General features: G+C 42.9%; 1 protein-coding gene across 1 annotated transcript in view; it reads right to left on the bottom strand.

The window, feature by feature from the left end:
- Nucleotides 1-21,560, bottom strand: part of LOC139390217 (transient receptor potential cation channel subfamily M member 6-like) — a 67,946-nt gene that overhangs the window by 45,212 nt on the left and 1,174 nt on the right. The window contains exons 2-10 of the mRNA XM_071137474.1: nucleotides 12,517-12,610; nucleotides 11,930-11,978; nucleotides 11,571-11,760; nucleotides 11,180-11,393; nucleotides 10,884-11,008; nucleotides 10,153-10,324; nucleotides 9,728-9,902; nucleotides 6,609-6,732; nucleotides 6,290-6,362 (exon numbers count right to left, since the gene is read on the bottom strand). Coding sequence (XP_070993575.1) covers nucleotides 6,290-6,362; nucleotides 6,609-6,732; nucleotides 9,728-9,902; nucleotides 10,153-10,324; nucleotides 10,884-11,008; nucleotides 11,180-11,393; nucleotides 11,571-11,760; nucleotides 11,930-11,978; nucleotides 12,517-12,610 — 1,216 coding nt within the window. The remainder of the gene's footprint in view (nucleotides 1-6,289; nucleotides 6,363-6,608; nucleotides 6,733-9,727; nucleotides 9,903-10,152; nucleotides 10,325-10,883; nucleotides 11,009-11,179; nucleotides 11,394-11,570; nucleotides 11,761-11,929; nucleotides 11,979-12,516; nucleotides 12,611-21,560) is intronic.

The following is a 21,560-nucleotide window of genomic DNA, read 5'->3' as shown; positions in this document are numbered from 1 at the left end:
AGCCTATCACTTGTGAATACACTATATGACCAAAAGTATGTGGACACCTGCTTATTGAACATCTCATTCCAACATCATGGGCATTAATATGGAGTTGGTCCCCCCTTTGCTGCTATAACAGCCTCCACTCTTCTGCAAAGGCTTTCCACTAGATGTTGGAACATTGCTACAGGGACTTGCTTCCATTCAGCCACAAGAGCATTAGTGAGGTCGGGCACTGATGTTGGGCGATTAGGCCTGGCTCGCAGTCGGCGTTCCAATTAATTCCAATGGTGTTCGATGGGGTTGAGGTCAGGGCTCTTAGCAGGCCAGAGTTGTTCCACACCAATCTTGACAAACCATTTCTGTATGAACCTCATTTTGTGCACGGGAAAGGGCCTTCCCCAAACTGTTGCCACAAAGTTGGAAGCACAGAATCATCTAGAATGTCATTGTATGCTGTAGTGTTAAGATTTCCTTTCAATGGAACTAAGGGGCCTAGCCCGAACCATGAAAAACAGCCCCAGACCATTATTCCTCCTCCACCGAAATGTACAGTTGGGACTATGCATTGGGGCAGGTAGCATTCTCGTGATCTACGCCAAACCCAGATTAGTATGTTGGACTACCAAATGGTGAAGCGTGATTCGTCACTTCAGAAAAAGTGTTTCCGCTGTTCGAGAGTCAAATGGCGGCGAGCTTTACTCCACTCCAGCTGACGCTTGGCATTGCGCATGGTGATCTTAGACTTGTGGAAACCCATTTCATGAAGCTCCTGACGAACAGTTATTGTGCTGACTTTGCTTCCAGAGGCAGTTTGGAACTCGGTAGTGAGTGTTGCAACCGAGAACAGACGATTTCGGCTCGGCAGTCCTGTGTATATGCCCCCTCAAGCCGATACCATGACGGCCCTCAAGGAACTTCACTGGACTTTTTGCAAACTGGAAACCATATATTCTGAGGCTGCATATATTGTAGCTGGGGATTTTAACAAGGCACATTTGAGAAAAGGCTACCTAAATTCTTTCAGCATATCGACTGTAGCTCTCGCACTGGAAAAACACTGGACCATTGTTACTCTAACTTACGGGATGCATACAAGGCCCTCCCTCGTCCTCCTTTCGGCAAATGTGACCACGACTCCATTTTGCTCCTCCCTTTCTATAGGCAGAAACTCAAACAGGAAGAACCCGTGCTAAAGACTATTCAACACTGGTCTGACCAATCGGAATCCACGCTTCAAGATTGCTTTGATCACGCGGACTGGGATATGTTCTGGGTAGCCTCAGAGAATCATATCGATGTATACGTTGATTCGGTGAGTGAATTTATAAGGAAGTGTATAGGAGATGTTGTACCCACTGACTATTACAACCTACCCTAACCAGAAACCGTGGATAGATGGCAGCATTTGCTCAAAACTGAAACCGCCTACCACCGCATTTAGCCATGGCAAGGTGACTGGGAATGTGGCAGAATACAAACACAGTAGTCATTCCCTCCGCAAGGCAATCAAACAAGTAAAATGTCAGTATAGAGACAAAGTGGAGTCACAAATCAACGGCTCAACACAAGACGTATTTGGGAGGGTCTAAATACAATCACGGACTCCGAAAAGAAAACCAGCCACATCGCGCACACCGACGTCTTGCTTCCAGACAAACTAAACACCTTCTTTGCCCGCTTTGAGGATAATACAGTGCCACCGAGCGGCCCACTACCACGGACTGCGGGCTCTCCTTCTCCTTGGCCGACATAAGACATTTAAACGTGTTAACCCTCGCAAGGTTACCGGCCCAGGCGGCATCCCTAGCCGCATCCTCAGAGCATGCGCAGACCAGCTGGCTGGTGTGTTTACGGACATATTCAATCTCTCCCTATCCCAGTCTGCTGTCCCCACATGCTTCAAGATGGCCACCATTGTTCCTGTACCCAAGAAGGCAAAGGTAATTGAACTAAATGACTATCGTAGATGACTAAATGACTAAATGCCCCGTAGCACTCACTTCAAGTGCTTTGAGAGACTAATCAGGGATCATGTCACCTCCACCTTACCTGTCTCCCTAGATCTACTTCAATTTGCTTACTGCCCCAATAGATCCACAGATGATGCAATCGCCATCACACTGCACACTGCCCTATGCCATCTGGACAAGAGGAATACCTATGTAAGAATGCTGTTCATTGACTATAGCGCAGCATTCAACACCATAGTACTCTCCAAGCTCATCATTAAGCTTGAGGCCCTGGGTCTCAACCCAGCCCCCAGGTGGTGAAGGTTGGAAACAACATCTCCACTTTGCTGATCCTCAACACTGGGGCCCCACAAGGATGCATGCTCATCCCCCTCCTCTACTCCCTATTCACCCATGACTACGTGGCCATGCACGTCTCCAACTCAATCATCAAGTTTGCAGATGACACAACAGTAGTAGGCTTGATTACCAACAATGACGAGACTGCCTACAGGGAGGAGGTGAGGGCTCTCGGAGTGTGGTGTCAGGAAAATAACCTCTCACTCAAAGTCAACAAAACAAAGGAGATGATCGTGTACTTCAGGAAACAGCAGAGGGAGCACCCCCCTATCCACATCGACGGGACAGCAGTGGAGAAGGTGGAAAGTTTTAAGTTCCTCTGTGTACATATCACTTACATACTGAAATAGTCCCCCCACACAGTCAGTGTGGTGAAGAAGGCACAACAACACCTCTTTAACCTTGGGAGGCTGAAGAAATGTGTATTGTCACATAAAACCCTCACAAACATTACAAATGCACAATTGAGAGCATCCTGTCGGGCTGTATCACCGCCTGGTACGGAAACTGCACCACTCACAGGCCTCTCCAGGGGGTGGTGCGGTCTGCATAATGCATCACCAGGGGCAAACTACCTGCCCTCCAGGACACCTACAGCACCTGATGTCACAGGAAGGCCAAAAAGATCACCAAGGACAACAACCACCCGAGCCACTGCCTGTTAACCCCGCTATCATCCAGAAGGCGAGGTCAGTACTGGTGCATCAAAGCTGGGACCGAGAGACTTAGAAACTATTTTTATCTCAAGCCATCACTAGCACAGAGAGGCTGCTGCCTGAATACAGACTTGAAATCATTAGCTACTTTAATAAATGGAACACTTGTCACATTTAATAATGGCACTTTAATCCTTTTTACTTATCTTGCATTACTCATCTCATATATACAGTGGGGAGAACAAGTATTTGATACACTGCCGATTTTGCAGTTTTTCCAACTTACAAAGCATGTAGAGGTCTGTAATTTTTATCATACTTCAACTGTGAGAGATGGAATCTAAAACAAAAATCCAGAAAATCACATTGTATGATTTTTATGTATTTCATTTGCATTTTATTGCATGACTTAAGTATTTGATCACCTACCAACCAGTAAGAATTCCGGCTCTCACAGACCTGTTAGTTTTTCTTTAAGAAGCCCTCCTGTTCTCCACTCATTACCTCTATTAACTGCACCTGTTTGAACTCGTTACCTGTATAAAAGACGCCTGTCCACACACTCAATCAAACAGACTCCAACTTCTCCACAATGGCCAAGACCAGAGAGCTGCGTAAGGACATCAGGGCTAAAAGTGTAGACCTGCACAAGGCTGGGATGGGCTACAGGACAATAGGCAAGCAGCTTGGTGAGAAGGCAACAACTGTTGGCGCAATTATTAGAAAATGGAAAAGTTCAAGATGACGGACAATCACCCTCGGTCTGGGGCTCCGTGCAAGATCTGACCTTGTGGGGCATCAATGATCATGAGGAAGGTGAGGGATCAGCCCAGAACTACACGGCAGGACCTGGTCAATAACCTGAAGAGAACTGGGACCACAGTCTCAAAGAAAACCATTAGTAACACACTATACCGTCATGGATTAAAATCCTGCAGCGCACGCAAGGTCCCCCTGCTCAAACCAGCGCATGTCCAGGCCCGTCTGAAGTTTGCCAATGACCATCTGGATGATCCAAAGGAGGAATGGGAGAAGGTCATGTGGTCTGAGACAAAAATAGAGCTTTTTGGTCTGAATTCCACTCGCCGTGTTTGGAGGAAGAATTAAGATGAGTACAACCCCAAGAACACCATCCCAACCGTGAAGCATGGAGGTGGAAACATCATTCTTTGGGGATGCTTTTCTGCAAAGGGGACAGGACGACTGCGCCGTATTAAGGAGGATGGATGGTGCCATGTATCGCGAGATCTTGGCCAACAACCTCCTTCCCTCAGTAAGAGCATTGAAGATGGGTCGTGGCTGGGTCTTCCAGCATGACAACGACCCGAAACACACAGCCAGGCCAACTAAGGCTCCGTAAGAAGCATCTCAAGGTCCTGGAGTGGCCTAGCCAGTCTCCAGACCTGAACCCAATAGAAAATCTTTGGAGGGAGCTGAAAGTCCGTATTGCCCAGTGACAGCCCCGAAACCTGAAGGATCTGGAGAAGGTCTGTATGGAGGAGTGGGCCAAAATCCCTGCTGCAGTGTGTGCAAACCTCGTCAAGAACTACAGGAAACGTATGATCTCTGTAATTGCAAACAAAGGTTTCTGTACCAAATATTAAGTTCTGCTTTTCTGATGTATCAAATACTTATGTCATGCAATAAAATGCAAATAAATTACTTAAAAATCATACAATGCGATTTTCTGGATTTTTGTTTTAGATTCCGTCTCTCGCAGTTGAAGTGTACCTATGATCAAAATTACAGACCTCTACATGCTTTGTAAGTAGGACATTGCTCATCCATATATTTACAAATTCTTATACCATTCCTTTACTTAGATTTGTGTGTATTGGGTATTTGTTGTGGAATTGTTAAATATTGCCGCACTGTCGGAACTAGAAGCACAAGCATTTCACTACACTCGCAATATCATCTGCTAACCATGTGTATGTGACCAATAAAATTGGATTTGATTTGAAAATGTTTGTTGATGCTAGTGGTTGTATTAATTTGAGATCTATCGGATCCCACAACTGTCCCAGACTATGTTTGGAATATTTATTTCTCGCACAGAAGGACATGTTGACCAGTAGAATAGGTCAACTTGTGTACTACTAAGGATAGTACAGTGGGCCAGTGCTTTTGCTGTTAGTTAGGCCTACTCATTGTTGGCTGACAAAAAGTAAATATGGACAGTTCCTCCAACACCTTCAATATGCACCTCGGAATTCGATAAGGACGCTCGCAGTTGCATCCCCAATTTGTCTGTCTTCACTTGTAGCCTGTGAGAAGGACCTGGGATGCCTGCGAGAAGGACCCTATCACGTGAAGGGTATTGGCTAATAAGAATTGAGATATCTGAGAGAGCCATGTGAGTGAGACGTGCTTTGGGGCACGCAGCCGGGAGAAAGGAATTAAAATTATTATATTCACCACAAGGGCACAACGGCTACTGGCCGCAAAAGGCATGTTTTTATTTATTTTTTTGTGGGTATTACAGCCACACAAAAGAGATGCTGCTGGGAAATTTGAGGCATTGTCAAGTGCTTGTCAAATTGTGAATGAGAGACTGATGAAGTGTGTGCAGCCTGCGCAAGCAACAAAGCAGATCTCATGCCTTTCATGCAACTTTTTTCAAATCATTATTAGAGTTGCATCATGCAGCCTTAGAATGTATTAAATATCATAACATATAGCCCAACATTTGTATCACAACTAAAGTTGCATAAATAACTCTAAATTAAGCAAATCGGAGAACCTGTTTCTTTGTTAGCCGCTCAACATAGACTAGCGGCATGTGCGCACTCCCTCAAATCGTTTGGAGAAAATATCCTTTCAATTTTATTCAGCTATGTTCAATTGTATTATTCATACTATATAATAATCTAAAATAATGCCACAGAATTCTAAGCATATCTTGTCTGCTAAATTAACTAGTGTAGCCCACAGCCATATGGCATAGCCAGATCAGGGCCTAACATAAGGACAACTCAGAGTATGCTATTCTGTTCTTCTGAAATAGACTAAATGATCTTCATATCATGTTTCTTGTGATGGTGTAGGCTATATTAAATGGATTTATTAGACTTTTTGAAATGTAGATGTTCTGAAGGTCTGCATCGGTGGCTTGGAGGCTAAGCATGGAAGCCAGGAGACGCTAAATGTGTTTATGTTCATTAACGGTCAATTAGCGAACCGGCAGTTAGTTGTTTGACAATCACCAGCTGACAAAATGTCATGACCACCACAGACCCAGGCACGACATGACTAGGTCAAGTCTCATCTGAGTATCTACTGAATGACATCACACGTTCCAGTGAAAGACACAAGCATAAAGGGCAGGAGGAGGGGTACCTTTCAGTGTGGCCATCAAAATGGCGCAGTCTGCCTCCTGTTGATCTTCGGATTCCGAGTCGAAGATTGTGATCTGTGTTTTATAAATATATAAATAGTTCTATGCAGTGAACGACAGTCATTGGATTTCCACCCTTTATGTAAATATTATACTAAGCCTGGGAGCCTGTTGAAAAGTAGAAAATAATCATGAACTGAACATGGATGGGATGGTTTCCTACACCCAGGTTAAGCCTAAATCATTCTTTAAAGGAGAATCTCAATTGAAAGTGCATTTTAGTCCATGAGTAGGCAACCGGCCCACAGTCACATTACTCACAGACTGTCTGTAGTCCATACATTCCATCAGAAGGTTGTAGAGCTGGTTGACGTCTGCTCTCTCCAGACCAAACATGCCCCCTATCCTCAGAAGGAAGTCCTCCTTGATGTCTGTGTCCAGCTGCCTGTACACAATACCAACACACTAAGTATAGACTGATACACCAGTGAGGTACAGTAAGACACAGGCTAACAACATGGGTCCATTTGGCCTGACCATATGCTAAGATATGAGGTCTGGTTGGCTAGCTTCCTCTTCCACTCAGTTCAAATTTTTGTCATGTTTTGGCCTAAAAAACGGCATGTTATGCGTCTGTATGCTGTACCTACATACAGTATTCCGCATACACACTGACTACAGAGCTACACATACACATGAGTAGAGCCCTGAGATTTTCGGGGTTAGGGACAGATCGAAATGTTAGGGACAGATCGAAATTTACTGTTGGGGAGGGGTGATCCAAATAGGGGAGGGTTGTCCTTTTTTTTTTTTTGCTTTGGGCAGGGTTGTGTGTTTTTTGGGGGAGGCACAGGGGAGATTTTGTCTTCTGCTTGTATTAACAATGGCTTGACTTACTTTTGATATTACCCTAATAAAGTTTAGAAATGTTTGTGAAGGTATGGTATGGCTATTATTAAGCTTTAGCTACTGTATGCCTATGATATGAAGGCAGTACACCCTGACGCTCCAACTGAGTCCGACAGTTGAACTTTAGGTGAGGAAGACTGTTTCAGCTTTGGCAGCGATTACAGCCTAGAGTCTTCTTAGGTATGACGCTACAAGCGTGGAACACCTGTATTTGGGGAGTTTCTCCCATTCTTCTCTGCAGATCCTCTCAAACTCTGTCAGGTTGGATGGGAGCGTCGCTGCACAGATATTTTCAGGTCTCTCCAGAGATGTTCAAGTCCGGGCTCTGGCTGGGCCACTCAAGGACATTCAGAGACTTGTCGCAAAGCCACTCCTGCGTTGTCTTGGCTGTGTGCTTATGGTCATTGTCCTGTTGGAAGGTGAACCTTTGCCTCAGTCTGAGGTCCTGAGCGCAGGTCCTGAAGCAGGTTTTCATCAAGGATCTGTCTGTACTTTGCTCCGTTCATCTTTCCCTCGATCCTGACTAGTCTCCCAGTCCCTGCCGCTGAAAAACATCCTCACAGCATGATGCTGCCACCACCATGCTTCACCGTAGGGATGATATGGCCAGGTGATGAGGGGTGCCTGGCTTCCTCTAGATGTGACACTTAACATTCAGGCAGAAGAGTTCAATCATGGGTTCGTCAGACCAGAGCATGTTGTTTCTCATGGTCTGAGAGTCCTTTAGGTGCCTTTTGACAAACTCCAAGTGGGCTGTCATGTGCCATTAACTGAGGAGTGGCTTCCGTCTGGCCACTCTTCCATAAAGGCCTGATTCCTTTAACCTCATGGCTTGTTTTTTTCTCTGACATGTGCGGTCAACTGTGGAACCTTATATAGACAGGCGTGTGCCTTTCCAATTCATGTCCAATCAATTGTATTTACCACAGGTGAACTCCAATCAAGTTGTAGAAACATCTCAAGGATGATCAATGGAAACAGGATGCACCTGAGCTCAATTTCGAGACTCATGGCAAAGGGTCTGTAAATAAAGTATTTCTGTTTTTATTGTGCAAACATGTCTAAAAACCTGTTTTCGCTTTGTCATTATGGGATATTGTGTGTAGATTGATGAGTAAAAAAAATATTGAATCAATTTTAGAATAAGGCTGTAACGTAACAAAATGTGAAAAAAGTGAAGGGGTCTGAATACTTTCAGAATGCACTGTAAATGTATTTTTTTAACCCACAATTAAAATCAATCAATTAATTCAAACTGTGCAGCGGCCAATTGATGAAAAGAAAGAGACATCTGTTATGAAACACCAAAAAGTTTAATGACATTCAGACATTGTCAAGCCAAGCCTTCGATACTGGGTAAGCCCACAAGTTAGGGAGGGAAGTATTTTCTGTTTGTCAGAATTGACATAGCCTATCTATTGCAGTGTTGAAAACGCAAACCATGATATTGAAGTGCCTGAAGTAGGTATGCTTTGTTTATTGGTTGTGGGATGCATTGTCACAGAAATCTGTTGGTGGAAAATGAGTTGCGTATATTTTACATAATTATAAATAATGCATCAAAATGTTGAAAATCAGATTCCCCCCCAAGTTGATCATTATCTGCAGCTCTGATCGTAGTGTAAATGAAACAGGCAGGGAGAGTGAGCTCGTCTATCTATGGTGGTCGGTTAACTCTCAACCTTCTGGCCCGTAGCCATGCGCGGCATCGACAGTCCATAAGTCCATATCCCCGTTTATTAACACAGGGTCGCTACAGTTATTTGTGGTCGTAAACATTATTTGGAGTTAATTCTATGAGAGGGTGTTCAATTTATTTTACAGTATAAGGGGAGGGTCATGTCAAAATATGTTTTACTTTTTTTTGGGGGGGGGGGGGGGACCAGCCCCTCCCCCCTAGTAAATTTCAATCTGTCCTTTAGGGCTCAGCATTTTCCTTGGACAGGTCACGCGGTAGTCAGGGAAACCTCAGGGCTCTATTCAATCGTGTGTCTCTGTAGTTCTGTAGTTCCTCTACATGGACAAGCACCAAAGTCTTCAACATGTAAGCAGTGTTTCCCCTGTATTAATTTAGCAGTGACGTACCGCCGCTGCTAAATTGTTGCCACCACCCCAAAAAAATACTGAACAGGAAAAAATGTTGCGATGTTAATGAAAGCCTTCTGGTAGATGGAAAGGATTTCCCCAAAAACTTTCCAATTAAATGTGAACTATGGAATGAAGCCTATGCCTACCTGGCAGAATGATATCATGATTATTTGCATCAATCCAGTGGGCATTTGTTTTGCAAACTCCATCATGTGTGCCCCACAGAAACGCTGCTAACCAAACAACAGTGCTAGATGCATTCACACTTGAGTTAACGGGTAACTACCCCCAAAAAACTGAACTTTTCTTTTTTAACTTTTGGTTTTATCAGTGTTGAGTACTTAGAACATCCAATGATGTTGTTTCTCTATTTTTTTAAAAAGTGTGATTTTGAGAGCGAAAACCTGAAAAAACATATAGATGACGACAGTGGCACCGCACACCTATCCATAGCGGTCTGTTTGTGCAAGAATGCCAGCAAGTCAGCCGACCGGCCTGATCCCTCGAAGACGAACACAGGCACGGGGGGCACACTGCTCACATAGTCCAACACCATGGACACAATGTCAGGGCCGCCCTCCACCACCACACACACCACTGGCACACCCTGGTTAACCCCTGCCAGGGAGAGATACACACACACACACACACACACACACACACACACATAGACTGTTAAACACATGTGTATTACAATACTCACACACACACACACACACACATTGCAGTCTCTCTTTTTCTTACACACACACACACACACACACACACACACACACACACACACACACACACACGTCAACACATTCACATACACACTCTCATTCACACACACAGACAAACACATGCACAAAGCCACACACATACTCACTAGGATGGATCTTCTGCAGTTGAATGTGTCTCTCCAGCTTCCTCCTGAGTCCCAGCTGGCAGCCATGTTTCCCCAGAGTTCCATCGTCCACTAACAGGAAGTGGGAGTGCAGGCTGTTCAAACACACAGTTTTGCTTAAGGGGCTTCTCAGGGGCTGGTAAGGCCTGAGCACCTGGGTTAAGTATCAGAAAACAGGACAGAAAAACAGGTCAGAAAGCAGGTTGAGAGAAAATAGAGGATTTGAGATAGTCCAAGCGGAAAAGTGAGAGCACATGGTAGCTCAGAGGAGATAATTTCTGTGGTTAAAATTAGTACAGATCTGTGAAAAAAATACAGCAAATCTTCTTATAAGGTGGCAGAATGGTGTAGCTCTTTCCTGCAGTCAAATGACCTAGTGGCCTCATGGGTGGAGTGTTATTCATATTGATTTCAAAAAAGCTGCTTAAAATCCAGTGTTTCTATGTCAAATGGTTTTATTTCAGTCTTCTGTGATGTATAAAAGTGCAATATTGGGGTGCATTCTCAAAATGCACTACATTTCAACTCTATAGATGTCTTCTTTTTTTAAGCCCATAACCATGTGTGTGAGGTGTATACTTTTGTTTTAAGGTAAATTTGTTTAAGACTACCAAGAAACATTCTGTGTGACCCTGATTTAGCCTGCTGCAGTAAAAGGTTCATTTGAAACGTTCCTTAAAAGCACTGATATCTTTACAGAGAACAACACTCACATCTCTCCCTATAAGGTCACCGTGGTTGTCAATTACGCCCCAGGGCGTGACCCCTACAGCGTTCCTCTTCCTGCGGCCATTGGTGCCGTATGCTTTCACAGCCTCCCCTACATACAGGGACACACCTAGGAAGGGTCGGATACTCAGTCTACTTACACACATATAAACGTAATCCCACACACACAGTATAACACATGTAGTCAGCCAAAATCACACACACAGATGCTCACATCCACCCATGCTTACTGTCTTAATTAAAGCCCCAGTGCAAAATGAATCTGCATTATTTCACACACCTGTGTTGATGCCGTCTGTGAATATCCAGGCTCCAGTGCTCTGGGCTGCAGTTATCAGGCCTTTGCTGAAGGCCTGTCTAATCTTGAGGGGGAGAGGGAAGTTCTCTGCTCCCCCGTGGACCGTCAGCAGTAGTTTAGGCCGTTCCATCTGCCACTCCCCCAGCATCAGCTGCAGCAGAGCCTCAGCCTTTGTGTCGACCGCAACACGAACGTACTGCACAGTCATCACATAAAGCATGGTCAACCACATGAATATGAGATAACAGTTCCTAACAAGCTTCCAAGTGGTAAATACAAGTGGGAAACTCGGGTAGCATCGTTGCACACTCAGTTGGATATTTCGGAGTTTCCTAGTTTCGACTAGCACATGAATGCAGCAATAGCTACAGACCTTGGCATGGCAGTTACGGTCAGCGCTGTCCTGGAAGTCAATGGTTCCGTAGGCATCGGTGGCACTGGCTTGTGTGTGACACTCCACTGACCACCTCTCTTCTTGCACTGCCTGGGGCCCAGGCCAGTGGGACATGAAGGGGCCAGTCTCCAGCCAGGTGTGCTCCCCTACCAGACATCCGCAGCAGCATCTGGGGGGAGAGAGGAAAAACTCAAACCTTTATAGTTGTTAAACATTGGCACAAAAATGCATTGCTGTCCCTATAAATGTCATGATATTATACATGGAATTACTGTGTTAGTTTACCTTCACACTAACATGGGAAATCTCACTCTCAAAACATGCACACACACACACACACAGTAAAGTCATATCTTATTAGGTTTTGGCATACTTGACACACAGTCCCTTCAGGATTCCGCAGAGATTTTTTATGATATCTGCGGGCTAAAATTTTGCTGCTGCAATTATGACATTATGTGAAGATTTTGTCAAATTTGTCAAAAAAATGCAATGACGAGGGAAAACATTTGTTGGCATGTGGCTTGATTGAACCAAGCTGTATGCTGTAAATGTGAGGTGATTGGTTGAAATTACAAGCCCTCTTCTTGTACTGCGGCAATGGGTCCATTTTATGCAATAATATTGGAATGATTTTGGAATGACTGTTTTATGTGGTCAAATATGCAAGTCCTCGCATAACATGCGGGGGAATTGTTGATTTTGCAAAAAAAATCTGCTATCACAAAATCCTGGAGGGACTGAACATCTGCAATAAACAGGAAATGATACATGAGCAACATAACCACATAGCTAGAGTTTCCTTGGAACAGTTAGCATGGTTACCAAAAGTTAGCTTTTTCAAAAACCAGACATGGTAAAAGTTATTACAATTATTATTCCAGCACTACTATCATATGACATTTTGACATTGTTCAGCAAATACCAATTCCAGTGCACCTGTGTATGTCTCCACATGCTGGGATGAATTTAATACACTCTCTCTTGCAGAAGGTGTCGTCAATCCAAGACCTCTGTGACTGGAACACAACACACAACATTAAGGTCTAAGGGCCTGGGGCTGACTTTTTACTTAGCTAACATATGGAATTGTTTGAAGATGGTCATACCAAGGACTATTTATATATTTGATTTTGAATTTCAGGACCCCTGTAGCCTCACAAAGCCGCCTGATCCAGCAAGCTTACATTAAACTCTGCACTGATATCAGTCTGGCAGGGCTGTGATTCAAACAATGAGGTATAACTAGAGGGTAACTTTACAAGTAAAATTGTGAGGCTTGCTAAAGCTCTTTAAAAGTGATTTTTGTGGTAGTGGAAGAAAATGAGAAAGACCGACATTTTGTCTATAATCTGATTAAAGTGATACACGAGAAAAACATGAAAACTGCCTATCTTGTTACACCGTTTGACTTGTTCTGAAAAATCTACTTTCCCTGAAAACATCTTGCATTTTTTCAATATGTTTTCTCATTCATATTAACCTAATGATGCTCATTCATGATTGTTTTAATCTTGTGTAGAATAATAACATACTGTACAGTCAACTGCTAAGGAAGAATTGATTCATCCTACACATAACCACTGTTTGTTTACAGTACATATACATATAGTTTTAATGAATTTTTCCGCAATAGGTGGGTAACCTGTGTTTGCATTTACCATCTACTACACCGCTGCTCTTGATTTCTTCACATCATAAGAAACAGAAATTCCGGAACGTTTCTTTTGAAACGTATCTCGGGTTGATGAGAGAATGGCCATCCTGTTGCTATTGATACACTAACAGGTACATTTTCCAGAAAGTATATATTTCCATCTGTCTTGTAGGAGTATTTCTCATCCATCTTTACCTAATGCTGCTCACATATTTTTGGTCAGTAGTTGTGTGGTTGTGGTCAGTAGTTGTGTGGTCAGTAGTTGTGGACAGGAGTTGAGGTAAGTAGTTATGGTCTGTAGTTGTGTTGGTGTGGCCAGTAGTTGTGTGGTCAGTTGTTGTGTGGTTGTGGTCAGTAGTTGTATGGTTGTGGTCTGTAGTTGTGTGGTTGTGGTCAGTAATTGTGGTCAGTAATTGTGGCCAGTGGTTGTGGTCAGTAGTTGTGGTCAGTAGTTGTATGGTTGTGGTCTGTAGTTGTGTGGTTGTGGTTATTAGTTGTGGTCAGTGGTTGTGGTCTGTAGTTGTGTGGTTGTGGCCTGTAGTTGTGTTCTGTGGTTGTGTTCAGTATTTGTGGTTATTAGTTGTGGTCAGTAAATACGCTTTTCTTTAGGAATCTAGTGAAGTAAAAGTAGTCAAAAATATAAATAGTAAAGTACAGATACCCCAAAAAACGACTTAAGTAGTACTTTCAAGTATTTTTACTTAACTACTATACCCTACTGGATTAGACTATTGCAATGTTCTACTCTCCGGCTACCCGGATAAAGCACTAAATAAACTTCAGTTAGTGCTAAATATGTCTGCTAGAATCTTGACTAGAACCCAAAAATTGTAATATATTACTACAGTGCTAGCCTCTCGACACTGGCTTCCTGTTAGGGCTGATTTCAAGGTTTTACTGATAACCTACAAAGCATTACATGGACTACAATTTGGTCCTGCCGTACATACGTAAGCTACAGTCACAAGACGCAGGCCCCCTTATTGTCCCTAGAATTTCTAAGCAAACAGCTGGAGGCAGGGCTTTCTCCTACAGTGCTCCATTTTTATGGAATGATCTGCCTATCCACGTGAAAGACGCAGACTCAGTCTCGACCTTTTAAGTCTTTACTGAAGACTTGTCTCTTCAGTAGGTCCTATGATTGAGTGTAGCCTGGCCCAGGGGTGCGAATGTGAACGGCAAGGCATGGGAGTGATGAACTGTCCATGCTGTCTCTGCCTGGCCGGCTCCCCTCTCTCCACTGGGATTCTCTGTCCCTGACCCTATTACGGGGGCTGAGTTACTGGTTTACTAGTGCTTTTTCATGCCATACCTAGGAGGGATGTGTCACAGGGGGATAGGGTCAGTTTAAATTTAAGTATGCTCCCTCTAATTAATCTCTCTCTCTCGGACTATGCCTCAGGATTACCTGGCCTGATGACTCCTGGCAGTTTTGCCTGAGGCTATGGAACCCTGACCTGTTCACCAGACGTGCTGCTGCTCCAGTTTCAACTGTTCTGCCTGCGGCTATGTAACCATGACCCGTTCACCAGAGGTGCTACCTTGTCCCGAACCTGCTGTTTTTGACCCACTCTCTCTCTCTCTTCCACACCTGCTGTCTCGACCTCTGAATGCTCGGCTATGAAAAGCCAACTGACATTTACTCCTGAGGTGCTGAACTGATGCACCTTTTACAACCACTGTGATTATTATTTGACATTGCTGGTCATCTATGAACGTTCTGGCCTTAATGGCCATGTACTCTTATAATCTCCACCTGGCACAGCCAGAAGAGGACTGGTCACGAGACGGGAGTACAGTTTAGTGTTGTTTAGTAAGAACATCTTGTGCCGGGCCAATAGTGCGCATGTCAAATCCAAATCAAATGTTATTGGTCACATACACATGGTTAGCAGATTTTATTGCGAAGTGCACTTCCTAGTAGGTGTCATAACATAACACTGCCTTAATATATTAATGATTAGTAACAGCATAGTAACTAATATTAGACAGCTATTGGTCAATGTGTGCATTTCTAGCCATCTTTGAAAAGCAAGTCAGGTAAAGAACTTTTTTCTGTCTTAAAGGGGCAGTGTTGTATTTTGAGACAGGCTTGAATAAGCTAAGTGGCCAACAGGCAGAGGGTTTCATAATTTGTCTGATTCTCTGTAATAATGTTATGGGAATAATAATGCATTTTATTTTGTAAAGTGGTTTCTTGCATCAAACAACACATTTTCAGTCACCTCCTTTTCTGAAGGACAAGTGGATAAACAGGTTCATGTCAAGCCCTGCATGTTTTGTTTTTTCGAAGTTTCATTGATTGTAGGCCTACAATGAACAACACACATTCTACTGCTACTGTAGGCTGAATGACAGAACAGCTATTTCCATGTTAAAATGTTATGGGATGCATTTTCTCCATAGTTTTTATGGTAGGACACACTGATCAAAAAGCCAAAGCAGGCTACTTGGGCACCAGAAAACATATGCCAGAAGTTGCAAAGGATTTTCACAGCATTCAAGTGTGAGCTCAGCAGACCTAAAATTTGCTCAGTGCCGGAAAATAATTGAGGGAACATTGCTTACGAGCCATTCCCAACAACGCAGAGTTTTAAAATAATAATACAAATAAAATAGTAACATGAGGAATAAAATAAAATACAAGAATTGATCTATATAGAGGGAGTATAGTTTACAAGGTCCAGAAAGGTACATTAGCAGGCTACTCATGTGGTGTATTTGATCACAACATCGCACGTGCTCTCTCTTTCTTCTTGCTCCCAGCCATGGGTGTATTCATTATGGAAACCGTTTAGAACCAAACAGAAGCAAACGGAGAAAAACAAGAGTTTCTATTGGAATAATTCAGGTAGGTCCCTCCAATTTTAGGTCTGTTTGCGAAACATTTTGCAACAGAATCGGCGTAATGAATACGCCCCAGTTCTTTTGGTTTCTTCATTTTAAAATCAGCAAGGCAGAGCAAACTGTAGTAGTAAATACATTTTTCAAAATAAGTGTACAACAAGCTATTGTAGGCCAAGTCTAGCTTTTGGCCCAATGGTTCCCAACCAGGGGTACTAGGACCCCTCCGGTTACTTTGCCTATCCACTAGGGGTACTTGAGAAGACTCAAGACGCCATAGGTCTACTAGTAAAATGCACATGAGGGGGTACTTCAGGGGTACTCCGGGCAGAGCCAAATTCTGTTGGTGGTACAGTAACCGAAAAAGGTAGGGAACTATTGTTTTATCCTGTAAGCCTACCCAATGAATTTACAGTGAATTTCAAAAAAAAAAAAATACAAATTAGATTTATATGAAATGACAGGCAGCCTAGGATAAACATATTGCTCGAAAAAGGAGAACAACTCATAGGCATACTGATATTCCTGCCTTCCACATGGACTGTTGTCCTCCCCATTTGGTAACAACTCCTCAAACACCTGATTTAATCCAATCACTTTTTTCCTCATTGAGGAACCATCTCCTTTTGACTTCCATTGAATTTATCTTCAACGGATAAAGACTGCAAGAAACCCTTAAATTAGCTAACTTTTCACAAGCTGTGGTCATAATTGCGCAATAGTTTTTTGGTGCTTTCAAGACAACTGGAAACTCGAGAGAAAAAAAACTAGCTAAAATAATGATGGAAAGTCTGAGCTTTAGAAAGATGCCAACGTTTCTGACTTTGAATACGAGTTGGATTACCGTTCAGAACTATTTTCCCATTCGGAGTTTGTTTCTCGAGTTCTCAGTTGTTTTGAATGCAGCATTTCTGGGTTGTACACAGAAGTTACACATAGTAGAATCCAATACGTAAATGCTAAAATGCTGACATTTAATCGATTACAAATGACATGACCATCCCCTGGATTAAAGAAAAATATACTAAACACTGAAATTGAAAAAGCATGACCTTTCCCCATTTTCCTCCGGGTAACAAATGCATACATTTTGACCGGCCCTGTCCCTTAACCAAAATTGTTTGCATTACACATATGATGTTGGCGACCCACTTGAATCCAAATGCAATACTTCAAAATGTAGCTAGCTGTCTTCTCTCCCTGCACAGTTTATAAGGGGCTATAACTGCAATGCTTGCAGTTAGCCACTGTCACTATTCCTTCCAAACCACTCATTGTTGAATTTGCGATTTCCAACTTGTTGTGTAATGTTTATGTCCAATGGCCGATGAGCACCGATACAGTTTTATCTATAATTTCTCTTCATTATTTATATTCGTATGACAAAAAAGGATTTGCCGGTAGATTGCTTACTTGATTCACGATGATGACTGCTAGCTAAGATTTTGAAAATAAGATGTTGACATGATCAGTACAATCAAAGCTACTGTACATATAACGTGATTTGACGTCATTTTATCTGTGGCCAATTACATTGAGCCTTCTTGGAAGGACACTACTAATGTAACTCTAAGGCAGGACCCAAAGGGCTTGAATTTTCGATGTCTACCCTTACTAAGGACTTAAACTTGGCGGTGACTAGTGTCCCCATGAGTGACAGAACACGGAGCCAATCACAGCGCAACGGTCCTATTTTCTGCCGGCTTGCCTCACCAACACAGAAAGCACTGAGCTAGGCTGAAACACCTGCATATTGAAGCTGCCTTAGTCAAGAAAACAAAAAAGAGACTATGTTTGTATGCGGCTTTAATAACTCAATGATATATGTTTTTTTTCATTGTTTGCAAACTGATATGTGACTCGTATTAATTCCCCCCCCCCCCCCCCCTTTTTTTGTTGCCAAAAATGTGGGGCTCAAAACAGGTGGGACTCTTATTTTGATGATATAGGCTACCAGAAATCAATAAAACGATTTAGCACAAATTGTTGAGTAAAAAGTATCCCGAAACGTATTACTTTTGGTGCGTTCAAGACAACTGGGAATTTGGAAAGAAAACCAGCACCAGACGAGTCGTTTTGTAAACTGTGAATTATAACAACTGTTATCGCTATGTTACAATGCCGATTGGGCTAAAGTTGTCTAGTAGTGTGTGTCTTCTACCATTAGCTTGGTCTGGTTATGTAAGTGTTTACGAAATTAATATTGAGATACTTTGCTACATGACATTTGTGCTAGTTGGCAAAAGATATGCTGCATAGCTGGCTCTAGCTGAATTTGTAAAGATAGCTCCATTGATTCACTATTGCTGACAATCATGTAATGTTAGCTATCTATAGAGGCACTTGTTGCTTGCCTTTCGTTTAGCGCGTTTCAAACGAGGCCGCGAAACTGCACACCTCCCACGGTTCGTTGCATGGCAGGCATTCTGCCTCACTTCGTCACAGGGAATGTCCAAACTCTGACCAATCAGCGCAGCTTTGAATGTTGCTAGGTTACTTATGGGCGTGGTTTTGCACCAAGTTTGAAAAATCGTGATGTTGATGAATTTAAGATCGGAGAAGTCAGAGCTCTAGAATGGGTCCATGTGGATAAATCATTTTCTGCGTTAAAACAGAGAAATCGCGAACGAGAATCTCGTTTTTGCAAATAAACCAAAAAACAACTTGATATTCTGATTTTCACTTGTGCATGGGGTTAAATGTGGAATGCATGTCATTGTGCATGTCAAATGCACAACCAACACTTCCTGTCCCTTCAAAATAGAGGTTCACCTTTCTAACTCCATTATATTATATTAATGTTAGGATAAGGTGACATTTCTCAGTTTCTTCTTTAGATTCAAGATTATAAACTAGCCACAAAAATAAGTGTTTATTGACTTACTTGATGAACTGCTTCGACTGTATGTGGTTAGCTAACTGATATATCCCAGCTAACTGGTTAACCATTGATCATCTTTTTCAATGATTGGCATACAGCCAAAACAACAGTATCTATTGCTAGACTAAAGATATGCCCCTAGCTATAGATTAGTCAGTCAGTGGTTGCACATCTAACTAGCTGGAACGAAGCAAGTGTGTGAATAGTAGACATGTAAATGTCTCACTCAGGCACTGTCTAAAAATGTTACTGGCTGTCAAATGCTTGCTTCTTCTGTCGTTGTTTTTATCATTACTCAACTCCTCTGAAACCACATTAGGGGAGAGGATTGGAGGTTCCTCCCGTTGGGCCTCCTCCTCTGATGCACTTTGAAAGAGAGGTGAGGAATGGAGGAAACAAGGAAAAAGCCGCAAGGATTTGACGGCTAGTGGGTGGGTGGGTAAAATGCAACATAACCATAAAGAAAGCATAGTGATACAAACGTTTGTTTGTGTGTGTGTGTGTGTGTGTGTGTGTGTGTGTGTGTGTGTATGTGTGTGTGTGTGTGTGTGTGTGTGTGTGTGTGTGTGTGTGTGTGTGTGTGTGTGTGTGTGTTTATCACTCCTACATGTCATCTGTAATTTCAAAGTTCAAAATTTGTATTGAATTTACCATTTTCAATCTACTGATACGCACTCACACACATACTTGTATCAGAAAGGGCTTTATAAAATGCATTTGATTGATACAATATACCAACAGGGCACAAATAGAATCCAGGGTTAACTGTTGCTCATTACATCCATCTAGTGGAATTCAAGAGATTACTACATACAATTCAACTTCATTAAATAGGCCTTTTTCTGAAATGTTGATAAGAACCCAGAACACAATTGTTTATATCAATACTGATGAGTTTAACGTCTGCATAAGTGAGAGCATGAAAAAGATTGGACATTTCCAGAATAATTTTCTGCACTGTGGCACAAGAGACAGGTGTGAGGAATATGTATTAGGATGACAGGGTCTGTGTCCCTTGATAGGATAGAGCGGAGAGACCTGTACAACTTGTCTCATGAAAACCCTGCGGTTGCACATCTTGCACAACATGATAAATAGGTTACGTTCCATGATATTCCCTATAATGAAAGATAACATGTCAGAAATGGACACAACAATTCAATATAAAGAGGAAATAACCTCCACAATAATGTATTAAATGGGCTTTTCCTACAATAATAACTCAATCAGGGGTCTGGTATCTGCTGACCACATGGACAAGGGGGACCTGATCAGTAATCCTAGATCAGCGATGCTACTTTGAGGCCTCAATCTTCTCTAAATGTTAGGTGTGTGAGTGAGTAAGTGACAGGAAGGGTTGGTGGCAGGGAGAGGAGCGTACTGCAGGTGTGTGTGTTGGCCTGGCTGGTCATTTGTGGGTGGTCTTTATAGCCTCAGGCCTTTGGGTCTTAATCTCTCACCCAGCTCTCTTCACTGTCAATCTGTTGAGTGATGTCATTATCTGACCCCTCCACTCTCCTCCTTCCCTAAACCCATGCTCTTGAGAGACAGAATAGAAACAACAGCAGAGCTACAGTACCCCTCATTCTGAAACGACACCTCTTCAGGATTGATATAGTCTACGATGGTCAGTCCCCTTCTTTATAGTCACACAACCAATGAGCCAATGCATGACTATTTCTGTTGGATTCGGGAGCTCAACATTACTGACTTTGTATGGCACTTGAACTTTGCATATTACATAAGAATAGTGAAACGCTCACATGATGAACAAGTTCTGTGTGTGTGTGTGTGTGTGTGTGAGAGAGAGAGAGAGAGAGAGAGAGATACCAGGCACTGCCCAGACACAACCCCTACCATAGACCCTACGCTCTAGACACTTGTGGAGATCTGAGAGGGATTGATGTGGTGACATGGAGATAGCTCCTCCACCTTGCCCTCCGACAGACTTGGTGACAGTTTTTGCCATTTTGCTTACACCTGTCCAATCCTCTCAGATCTTTACAGGTGCCTAGGTTGTATGTGCTAATGGTTGTTTCTGGACAGGACCCCACAACCCTGTGGGTTTGTGGGGGACCTTCAGCATGTCAGTTGAGGCATTGGTTGGACGTTTCATTCCATTGCTGGACACACCCACGGCACCCTCTCAGGCTGATCACCCTAGCCAGGCAGTTCTGGTTCTTCCTCAGAGTATGTTTGTGAATAGTTGGAGACAGGCTATAAACAGTAAAAGGATATTTACATGTCTACTATTCACACATTTGCTTCGTTCCAGCTAGTTAGATGTGCAACCATTGACTAACTATAGCTAGGGGCATATCTCTAGTCTATAAGATTACCAATGGTTAACTAGGTAGCTAGGATATATCCAGTGGCGATTTTAGCATGTAAATCTTGGTTGGGCAAAAAAAAGAGAGTGAAGAAAAACCAGCCAACAAGTGCTCAGCATATGTGGGAACACCTTCAAGACTGTTGGAAAAGCAATCCAGGTGAAGCTGGTTGAGAGAATGCCAAGTGTGTGCAAAGCAGTCATCAAGGCAAAGGGTGGCTATTTGAAGAATCTGAAATATAAAATATTTTTAGAGTT

The sequence above is a fragment of the Oncorhynchus clarkii genome, chromosome 30, assembly GCF_045791955.1.
Source record: "Oncorhynchus clarkii lewisi isolate Uvic-CL-2024 chromosome 30, UVic_Ocla_1.0, whole genome shotgun sequence".
NCBI lineage: Eukaryota > Metazoa > Chordata > Actinopteri > Salmoniformes > Salmonidae > Oncorhynchus > Oncorhynchus clarkii.
The sequence above is the reverse complement of the archived record's forward strand: the minus strand, read 5'-3'. Positions and strand labels throughout refer to the sequence as shown.